The sequence below is a fragment of the Geospiza fortis genome, unplaced genomic scaffold (genome assembly GCF_000277835.1).
Source record: "Geospiza fortis unplaced genomic scaffold, GeoFor_1.0 scaffold213, whole genome shotgun sequence".
Classification (NCBI taxonomy): Eukaryota; Metazoa; Chordata; class Aves; order Passeriformes; family Thraupidae; genus Geospiza; species Geospiza fortis.
In genome coordinates this window covers 1,503,404-1,514,480 of record NW_005054399.1, presented here as the reverse complement: position 1 = coordinate 1,514,480, position 11,077 = coordinate 1,503,404, and the positions used below count along the sequence as shown (strand labels likewise).

At 55.2% G+C, this 11,077-nt stretch overlaps 1 protein-coding gene and 1 pseudogene across 1 annotated transcript; one reads left to right on the top strand and one right to left on the bottom strand.

Moving 5' to 3' along the window:
- Positions 1-677: 677 nt before the first annotated feature.
- Positions 678-8,663, top strand: RPL3L (ribosomal protein L3 like). The gene is made up of 10 exons (XM_005425959.2): positions 678-759; positions 1,731-1,923; positions 2,855-3,023; positions 4,116-4,251; positions 4,969-5,155; positions 5,954-6,114; positions 6,356-6,457; positions 6,543-6,638; positions 7,173-7,292; positions 8,442-8,663. The coding sequence occupies exons 1-10, from the start codon at positions 757-759 to the stop codon at positions 8,496-8,498; spliced, it is 1,224 nt and encodes a 407-aa protein (XP_005426016.1). The 5' UTR covers positions 678-756; the 3' UTR covers positions 8,499-8,663.
- Positions 8,664-9,021: 358 nt separating this feature from the next.
- Positions 9,022-11,077, bottom strand: part of LOC102038177 — a 4,430-nt pseudogene continuing 2,374 nt past the window's right edge.

Sequence of the window (11,077 nt, the reverse complement as noted above, 5' to 3'; positions counted from 1 at the left end):
CCCCGTCCCTGCTCACAGGGCCATCCCGACTGTCCCCCCCCCCGCTCACAGGGCCATCCCGCAGCACATGGCACCGGGCTGGGAGCAGATGGCTTTGGGATATCCCCGGTGAGGGAGATTCCACACCCTCTGTGAGATCTGCGCTCAATCACGGCACAGGGATAAAGTTCTGCCTCGTGTCCAGGTGGAACTCCTGGGATCAGCTCCTGCCCGTGGCTCTGGTGCCATTGCCATTGGGTTCCTGCACACAGGGACACCTGGACTGAGAGCGCCTCTCAGCCATGGAAGGTGCCCTGCCCATGGCAGGAGTTGGCACTGGATGATTTTTAAGGTCCCTTCCAATCCACACTGCTCTGTGATTCTGAGATGTATTGTCTCAATCTCTTTTCCAGCTAGGATCACAATCCTGGGCTGACAGATTCTCAGCCTGTGCTGGAGGTACCTGGTGCAGGTGTTCACAGCTCTGGGTGTGTGGTACCCCTTTTGGAAACTGCCCTAATTCAGGAAACTGCCCCAATTCCTGCCATTCACACCAGAGTTGTTCAGGAGGGAGAAGCGTAAACTGAGCCAGCAGCAAGTGACCTTTATCACACCACAACTGTCGTGTCCAACCTGCCAGGAATGAAATGAATATCGCGGCGGGTGAAGCGAGCGGCTAAATTTGTGTCTTCAGACCCATTCCCATCTCAAGTATTAATCTGGGGAGGCACCTCCTGACAGCCTCTCTCTGCTGCTGCCCCGGCCTGAAGACGCCCCATGGTTGGTACAGCTCTGCTGTGTGTGCGAGGGTCGGCGAGCAGGGCTGGGTTGTGCTCCCGGTGGTGCCACAGGAATGGGGCAGAATCCTCAGAGCTCCACTCAGGCTGGAAAAGGAGCTTGGTAGAAAGCACAGCCGGGCGCTGGCACTGATCTGAGCTAGGAAGGAGCTGCAGTGGGTGCAGGACTAACCCTTTGCTGCTTGTGGTTGAATTTATGTATTTATCTCTTCTCATCTGGCTTTCAAGGTGCCTTTAGAGCCTGTGCATGTTCCTGTTGCCCATTCCTCTTGCCATCCTTTCCCCTGTTTTCCCGACCCTTGGCTGTGCTTGTTTTGTGCCATTTGCCTTGATGACACGAAGCCCAGGAATTCCAAGCAGGCCTTTTTGGTGCTACAGGTTACAATATAATTAAGAGCATGGAAGGACAGACCTAGTAAAGAATGTATTTCTCCTTCAAAGTCCTTCAGAAGAAGCTGGAGGAGGGAAATGATGTTATGTTTTTTATTTGAGTGGCATGATTTGTCCAGAAATTTAGTAAATTCACACTGACAAACAGTAGATTTAGAATGGGTGTTAGGAAGAAATCCTTTCCCTGTGAGGGTGGGCAGGCCCTGGCACAGGTGCCCAGAGTATCTGTGGCTGCCCCTGGATCCCTGGCAGTGTCCAAGGTGAGGCTCGATGGGGCTTGGAGCAACCTGGGACAGTGGAAGTGTCCCTGCCATGGCAGGGATGGCACTGGATGGGCTTTAAGGTCCCTTCTACCCTAAACCATTCCAGTATTCTGTGCCATTTTCCATATATGTGACAAAAGCTTGAACAAAACCCTGCCCTGTTAGGACTCGGCAAAGAGCCCAGAATCTCTGTGCCATTCCCATCTGAAAGGGGGGATTTTTGTTGTGTTTCTGTCGGGGATGGCACTTCCCCATTTCCCTGAGCTGAGAGTGCAGCTCCCTTTGTGTCTCCCCTCCGCAGTCGCACCGCAAGTTCTCGGCTCCCAGGCACGGCCACCTGGGCTTCCTGCCCCACAAGCGGAGCCGCCGGCACCGGGGCAAGGTGAAGGCCTGGCCCAAGGATGACCCCAGCAAACCAGTGCACCTGACAGCTTTCCTGGGCTACAAGGCTGGCATGACCCACACCGTGCGCGAGGTGCACCGGCCCGGGCTCAGTAAGGCTGGGCTGCAGGGGGAGGGAAAGGAAAAGGGGAAATGGGCTCCTGGGGAAAGGCTCTTTATGGAAAGGGGTGATGGAGTGTGGTGGTGTTCACAGGGCTCCCAGGACAAGAGAAGAGATGAGAATCTTGACTCCATGTTTCAGAAGGCTGATTTATTATTTTATGATAGATATAATATATTACATTAAAATAATCAGAAGGCTATCAAGGAATAGAAAGGAAAGGAATAATAATAAAATCTTGTGATGGGCCATATTATTATTTTATAATATATATAATATATTAAAATATATTAAAATATAAAATATATTAAAATATATTGAGATATATTAAAATATATTAATTTATATTTTTAATATATTAAAATATAAAATGTATTATATTAAAATATAATTATATCTTATATTAAAAGAAAATGATATATTAAAACTATACTAAAAGAATAGAAGAAAGGATTTCATCAGAAGGCTTGAATGAAAGGAGTGAGAATAAAATCTTGTGACTGACCAGACAGTCCGAGACAGCCGGACTGTGACTGGCCATTATTTAAAAACAACCACATGAGACCAATCAAAGATGCACCTGTTGCATTTCAGAGCAGCAGATAATTATTGTTTGCATTTCGTTTCTGAGGCCTCTCAGCTTCTCAAGAGAAAAAAATCCTAGCAAAAGGATTTTTCATAAAATATGTCTGACAGTGGAGCCCACAGCTCTGGGTTAAGTCCTGGCTGTCCACATCTTGCATGGTCAAAGGCCAGCTCAGCATGGGCCGAGTGTGGAATTGCACGCTGGGATGGTGAGTTTGGGAGGCTGGGTCTGGCTGAGATCAAACACAACCTCGCCCCCAGCACTCTCTGTGACGCAGGAATCCTCCAGGAATGATCCCGGAGGATGCCAGGCACCCCTTCCCTTTGCTGCCTTGCAGAGGTGTCCAAGCGGGAGGAGGTGGAGGCCGTGACCATCATCGAGACCCCCCCGATGGTGGTGGTGGGGGTCGTGGGCTACATCGAGACTCCCAAGGGCCTGAGGAATTTCAAGACTGTTTTTGCTGAGCACATCAGCGATGAGTGCCGCCGGCGCTTCTACAAGAACTGGTACGGGCTCCCAAAACGGGTCATCAAACACTGGGAATGCCCAGGGAGGCGGTGGAGGTGTCCAAGGCACCCCTGGATGTGGCATCAGTGCCCTGGGCTGGGGGATGAGGTGGGGATCAGCCACAGGGAGGACTGGATGATCTGGGAGGGCTTTTCCAGCCTCCGAGATCCTGGGGTCCCCAGAGTGGGGTTTTCCTGGGGGGATCCAGCCTGTGAGGGATCCCTGGCAGGAATTCCACAGGCTCTCCGGGATGCCCAGACAGCTCAGCTCCTGTGGGGTGAACCTGCTGCCTGTTTAGTCATGCACAGGGACACTGCAGACAGCCCGGTGCTGGGGAGCAGCGTTTGCATATGTAAATTTATTCTAATAGCCGAACCAAGTTAGCTCTCTCCACAATATCGTATGGCAGGTTCCTTTTCCCTCGTGTAGCTCCTAAGCTCCCCAGTTAACCAGAATCCTTGAGCTGGACTGAAACCAGATTTGCCAGGAGGAAAATTGATGCAGAATGTGGCCCCTGGCCCTCATAAATATCAACATCCCTCAGCAGAGAGGGAAATGGGAATTTCCTCGCTGTGGGAATTGTGTCTCCTGTCACAGCGCCATGGAGACCCACCCACGCACCACACTGATCCCTGTTTGCTCCTGTCAGCCCTTTTCAGGGCTCATCCCTCTTCCCACCCCAACCCCTGGCAGCCAGGTGAGGCTCAGGTACCCACAGGTAGCAGGGAAGTGATTTCCTGGCTGCAGGAATCCCCTGCAAGTGCCATGGAGACGCACCCGCCCCAAGGCTCCGTCCCTGCTTTTTCCTGCCTCTGATTTTGCGCCTGTTCTGACTGTGCTGAGTCAGTCACTGGGAGACAACTGCATTCCTCACGCAGAAAGGTTTGAATTACCCTCGAAGGAGCCCTTTTCACGGCTCATTATCCACCTCCCTCTTCCCACCTCAAGGTCCTGACAGTCAGGTGAGGCTCAGGTATCCACAGGTTCCTTGTGCCTCCGAGGAGGTGGCAGCCAGGGTGAGCTGTCCCCTCTCTGCACTGTCACCCGCCCTTTATCAGCTCTGGTGGCTGCTAAACCACTCCTGTCCCTAGGCACAAGAGCAAGAAGAAGGCGTTCACCAAGTACTGCAAGAAATGGCAGGATGAGGCTGGGAAAAGGCAGCTGGAGAAGGACTTTGCAGCCATGAAGAAGTACTGCAAGGTCATCCGTGTCATTATGCACACACAGGTCAGAGCCTCCCCCTGGCATGGGCAGGGGGCTCGGGGCTTCCTCAGCTCTGAAGGGCCTGGACATGGGATCAAGGGGTGTTTTGGTGGGGTCACAGGGGCTGAGAGGGTGTGAGATGGGGATGGGAGGTGCTGGCTGACCTTTCCAGCTGCCCCCTGAGCTCCCAGTGCCCTCCCAGAGCTCCTGCTCCAGGGCTGCCGTGGGGGCTGTGGTTTGGGATCCCTGAAGAGCCCCCACCCCCAATGGGAGCCCACACACCCCATGGAGGAGAGCAGGAGCAGGGCAGAGCCTGGGCAGGTCCTGAGTCCTGTGTCAGCAAGGGACCTCATGATCACCTCAAATTAGCAACTGGTGTCAAATGTTTTGGGCAAAAATAACCCCACGGGCAGGCACAGTTTTGCCAGATGCTGATTGCTGGAGGGCCCATTTTAATGCTGATCCCTGGAGTTAAGGGCTGCTTTGGGGTCTGGGGGAGAGCTAAGTTGGCTCAAGGCCAGATGGGGTCTTTGGGCTCAAGGACAAGGAGCTGGCTCCATAAAATCCCCGATATAAAGAGCTGCTGACCCAGGGCTGCTATGAAAGGGGGTGGCTGTGGCAGAGAGGTGAAGCAGTGGCTCTGCTCACCCCTGTGCCCCTCACAAATTGTGAGGGACCCAGCCCTTCTGCACCCTCCTGTCTGTGGGGTGAGGAGCCACCCTAAAGCACAGTGTGCTGCAGATGAGGCTGCTCCCACTGAGGCAGAAGAAGGCCCACATCATGGAGATCCAGCTGAATGGGGGCACAGTGGCTGAGAAGGTTGACTGGGTGCGGGAGAGGCTGGAGAAGCAGATCTCTGTGCACAGTGTCTTCAGCCAGAACGAGATGATCGATGTCATCGGCGTGACCAAGGGCCACGGCATGAAAGGTACAGGGCTCTGGGGCTGTGCTTCTCACAGGACTCTGCCCAGCAGGTGCTTTTGGGGTAGGAGAGTGTTAACCACGCTGAGAACCCCTAACTTTCTCTAGAGGGAGTAGCAAAAAGCCTCAGGATCGTAAGCATGACATCCAGTTCTGTTGTGGCAGCGCTCGGTTTCCTTAATCTCAGGGATTCCAGCAAGGGAAAAAATCAACAGGGGCACCTCTGGTGTAGATACAGAGGAGCTGACCAGGTAACTTCTGGTGGAAAGATTTTCCCTGATATTAAGGCCAGTGAAGGCCTCCTCCCAGGATGCTCAGAAGCACTGTCAGTGCATAAAGCAATCAGGTCTAATGGGAGGTGTCCCTGCCCATGGCAGGGATGGTCTGGATCTGGTCCCTTCTGGATGGAACTGGATGGTCTTTATGGTCCCTTCCAATCCAAACCAGCCTGTGATGGTGTGAGTGTCTCAAACCCCACGTGTGCAGGGGTGTGGGTGTCCCTGGGTGTGTACATGGGATTAGAGCCCTGGGAAGTGAGAGCAGCTCCTGATCTCCTCCCAACAAGGCCTCCGCTGAGAACTGCAGGAGAGCCATGGGACTGTCCCTCAGGAGAGTGATGGGACTGTCCCTCAGGGAATGTCCCTCAGGTAATATCCCTCAGGAGAGTGATGGGACTGTCCTTTAGGAGAACAATGGGACTGTCCTTTAGGAGAAGAATGAGATGTCCCTCAGGGGAGCCATGGGACTGTCCTTCCCCAGCCCCAGCCCTCCCTGCAGGCCCTGCTGACTGTCCCCACGCCCCCAGGGGTGACCAGCCGCTGGCACACCAAGAAGCTGCCCAGGAAGACGCACAAGGGGCTGCGGAAGGTGGCCTGCATTGGGGCCTGGCACCCGGCCCGCGTGGGCTACTCCATCGCCCGGGCCGGCCAGAAGGGCTACCACCACCGCACCGAGATCAACAAGAAGGTATGGCCAGGGGGCTCCCCCAGGCTCCCATCCTGTCACATCCTCCTCCCCACGCTGCCCTCAGCTCCCTGCATCCGCCTGGATGTTCCCCTGGCCATCTCCATGTCCTTCCCGGTGCTTTTCTGCTGCTCAAGGGCACGCCGTGGTGAAAACCACGATTCTGTGGGGGATTCTGGCACCCTGTGAAGCTCTCCGGCAAGGGGCAGGAGAATCTCCATCCCCACTGCCTGTGTGTTCCCAGATTTACCGCATTGGCCACGGGATCCACGTGGAGGATGGCAAAGTGGTGAGGAACAACGCCTCGACGCACTACGACATCACCGAGAAGACCATCACACCCATGGTGAGGGCTGAGGGGTCACAGGGCTGTGCCCCCCTGACCTCCCAGCCAGCTCTCCTGCCCACCAAGCCCTCTGCTGTCCCCACAGGGTGGTTTCCCTCACTACGGGGAGGTCAACAACGATTTCCTCATGCTGAAGGGCTGCGTGGTGGGCACCAGGAAGCGCGTGCTCACCCTGCGCAAGGTGAGAGCTGCAGGCTGGGATGGGCTGCAGCTCCCCAGGAACGCATTGCCCACATGGAGAACCCTCCAAGTGCTGGGCAGGGACACTGGGCAGGTCCTTGGGGCAGTGGTGGGCAGGTGGATGGAGCTGGAGAGCTCTGAGGGCTGTGGTTCATTTCAGAAATTAAATTTTGGGTTGTCACAGGTGAGTGGGCATTGCAATGGGCTGCCCAGGGATGGGGTGGTGGAGTTCCTGGGGTTTAAGGACAGATTGGATGTGGCACTCAGTGCCATGGTCTGGGTGGCAAGGTGGGGTCAGGTCATAGGTTGGACTTGGTGATCTCAGAGATCTTTTCCAGCCTGGTTGATTCTGTGATTCTGTGCAATGCTGAGCAAAGAGCAGCTCTGCAAGCTCTCCACCACCTGAGCACCAGGGTGTTGCTTGGAGAACACAGATTTTTTAGGGGATGTTTGTTTAGTGGATATTCCAGCCCTGCTTCCATGAGACCAGCTGTTCTGTGACGATTCCCCTGCTGTTGTGGCTGTTCTTTCCCAGTCCCTCCTGGTGCACACGAGCCGCCGGGCCCACGAAGCCATCGAGCTCAAATTCATCGACACCACTTCCAAATTCGGCCACGGCCGCTTCCAGACAGCTCAGGAGAAGAGAGCTTTCATGGTGAGTTCCTCGGGCTGCCACTGTCTGACTCCAACCAAGCATCTTCCATGGGCAGGGAGGTGGAACTGCAGGAGTTTCATGTCCCTTCCGACCCAAAGCATCCCAGGATTCTATGATTCCATGATTCTGTGTGTTTCTTGATACAACAACAGCCAAGTGAATGTTTGAGGCTCTCTTGCCTAAAGGCAGCCATGAATTTGGTTCACGCAGCAGAAATGATGCTAAGGAAGAACAGGATGGTTGTGTGAGTGATCCAAGACAACTCAACCAGCAAATAAAAGACCATATGGGCAACCAGTTCCCATTCACCATGGGAAGTTTTAAACAAGCAGTTAACTTGGCAGGCACTGTCTTGGCCATATGGTGCCTTTCACTGGGAATTGTGCACTGCTTTGATTTGTTTGGAATGATTTATAGCTTTAATGTTCTCAGAGGAAAAAAAAGTTTGGGTCAAATTCAGATGCAAATTTGTGGTGCATTTGTCAGAAGCTTGCAAGAAGGCCAAGCAGAGTATTTTTCTTAAACCCAGGGCAAAAAATAATATAATTCAATAATCCAAACACAGCAGCTTCCTGAATAGTTTTGCACCCTTCACCAGGCTGGTGTGAGTCTGAGTCTGAAGCGGAGGAAGCACTGAGTAAACCAGGAGAGGGAGAGGGAGAAGGGAAAGAAACAAGTGCCTGTGTCCCACGCAGACGTAAACTGGGTCTGGATCTGGCCTGTCAGCCAGAAATGCCATGTGAAGCTGGCTAAGCCTCCTTAGTGCTGCCAGGGGGATTGGTGAGGCACTGCCTTTGCAGAGCTCTTTAGAGGTTAAGCTGATTCCCTCCAGCTCAGTGTCAGGAGCCTGTTGTGTCACTGCCAGCCCTGAGCTGCTGTGACGAGGAGCTCGGTGACAGGAGGAGCTTTGACCTGGGTGCAGCTCTTTTCTTTGCCATTTTGCCCCATGGATTCTGTGGTAAAACATCACATTTGTCTGCAAGTTGAGGGACATAAGTAATTCCTGCCACCTGCTCCCATAGGATTGATTTGCTGTGGGATAATCCCATTTTTCAGCTGCTGGCCTGAGCTGCCTTTCTTTCAGACACAGCCATGCAGGCCAGGTCTGTGTGTCCCTAAATCCAAACTCTCCTCTCTGCTCTCTTCCAGGGCCCCCAGAAGAAACATTTGGTGAAGGAGAAGCCGGGTGTGCAGGAAGAGCTCTAAGGACAGAGATCCAAGCCTGCCTGGCTGGGCACTTGCAATAAAGGGGCTCCAAGCCATGCCTGCTCCTCTCTCCTTCTGGTGGGGTGTCCTGCCTGTTCTCAGGCTCCTCAGCAGGTGGGGATGGGAAAAGTGGCATTTGGGACTGGCCCACATGGATAGGGACTAACTGGGACAGCCAAGTGCCTGCTCTGCCCTCTGGATCTTCCCTTTCCTTTGCCCAGTGAATTTTTCCCACTCACCCAAATCACCACGAGGTCTCCCTCCCTCTCATCCAGCAGAGAGCAGAGCTCGTTCCAGCACTTTGGCACCAGTTTCCACTGGGAATACTGGGCCAGCCCCTGGCCTGGCTCTGCCCAGCTCCCTGCCTGTCCCCTCAGTGCCTCTCCCACACACCTCCAGCACTGCTTTTGCCAAGCTGAAGGTGCAACCTGAGGGTTTCCCCCTGCTCAAAGCCCCCTGATCCTGGCTGGGACCCTGGCAGAGGTGGGAATTTGTGCACAACAAGAGGGCTGCCAGGCAGGGCTGGGCAGAGATGGATTTATTCACCTGGGAGCCTTTCCCACCCGTGCTGTCCTTGCAGCCCAGCTGCCTGTGGGGAGGGGGGATGCCCCAGAGCTGGGAATTCTGCATCAGCAATGATCCCAACTCCTTCAGTGCCGTGATCCAGGTGTCCTGCACCCTCTTTGGAAGCAGACAGTGGGAAGCCCAGCCCTCCACTGCCCAGAGCTGCCTGCTTGACCAGGAGTCCTGGAGTGTGGCCGTGGAATTCCTGGGTCTCCAGCAGCCTGGCTGTCCCTGACCGTGTGCTTGCAGGATCTGAGGAGGCTCATCTGCACAAGCAGAGCATGAGGATGAATCCAGGCACAGCCCTGGCTGCAGGCAGTGGCCAGGCCTGGCTGTCCCATGTCCCAGCGAGGTCCCTGAGCTCTGGGCAGTGTCCCTGCCCCTGGGTTGTGCTTCAGAGCCTCCTGTCCCCCGTGGCTGGCAGGTCCTGGGGCAGTCCCGTGCTGGGGGGCCAAGGATCCAGGCCAGAGCGCATGATGGGCATGATGAGATCGTCCATGTTTGGCATCACCAGAATTTTCTACAAAGAGGAATTCAGAATAACAAATCAGTGGGTTTGAACAGCACGGGGATGCTCCTGGAGGGGGCTTGGCAGGAGCCATGCCCAGGTCAGGGACCGGGGCTGTGAACTGGAGGTTCTGGGCTCCCCCTCCTGACAGCAGCAGCTCCAGGAGGTTCCCAGCTCTGCATATCAGGGTGGGGATAAGCAGGGACAGTTTGTCTTTGCCCTGGCCACCTCAATGGCTGCAGGGGTGGTCACAGCAGAGCGGGGGGACCAGCATTTTGAAACCATCCCGATGGGTGGCTTTTGGGGGACCCTAAATATCTGTGGGGACATTTCTGCTCTTTGAGCAGAGGTGAGAGGCTGAACACAAACCCTTGGGAAGGCAAATCTCCCAAACATCCCCAAACCAGAATGGACAGGTGGATTCAGCCCTTCTAGGGCTGAACCCTCCCTGCTTGGGGCAGGGCTGCAAATGATGGAGGAAATCACTTTCCCTCAGCCTTTGAGCTCATTATTTGGGTTCTGTATTGTCACTGCTCCAAGCTGGCCAGACCAGACCAGGTTCTGGCTTTTTGCAGAAACAACTGGCCCCAACTGAAACAACTCTCCCCAATGGCAGCAATGCCCAAGGCTCAGCAGGGTGTGCTGGGGCCCTGAGCAGCAGTCCAGGCACCTGGAACTCGTGCTTCAGCTTCTTCTCGATCCACTCGGTGACGTGCAGGAATGTCACCTCCCGCTCGCCCAGCTTGGGGCGCACCCTCAGCTCCAGCTGCGGGGGCACTCGGAAGCTGTACCTGTGAGGGGAGAGGAGACAGGCAGAAAGCATCACCTGCCACAGGTGTGGCACAACCACTGCTGGGTTTTAGGGAGGAGGTGACAGCTCAGGGCCCCCAGATCTGTGCTGGCCTGGGTGCGGACTCAGAGGAATGAGCCTGAGCTCTGTGAGCCCCTTTGGGGAGCAGCCTGTTGGTGCCAGGATGAGCCCAGAGCCCTGGGGCTGGCTCCTCGCAGGGAGCAAGGGGAGCTGGCAGCGGGATGTGATGTGGGGAAGGAGAGCTGGTACCAGACACGGTCGGTGGGTGGCGGGGGGATGTTGACGGCCAGGGTTCCTGCCAGCTCCTGCACCTCCACCGTCAGCAGCAGCGGCGTGTTGGACACCTCCTCCATCTTCTTCTTGATGAACTCGTTCTCCGTGGCCTTCTGGAAGTACTTGGACTTGGCGATCTTATCCACGAAGCGCAGGATCCTCCTGCTCGTGCTGTTCCCGCTGACGTGCCTAAAGCAAGGGGGGTCCCAGCTCAGCCCTGATGGGTTTGGGGGTCCCCCAGCCCTCTGCCACAGCACAGAGGGGGACAGAGGACAGTGACAGAGGACAGGGACAGAGTCCCCTTTGGAAGCTGCCACGATACACCGTGTGTGTCCCGCCATGGACACTGTCCCCATGCCCCTGTGCTGATGTGGCACCGCGTGCCCCCAGCCCCTCCCCGTGCCCCCCGTGGCACAGACAGAC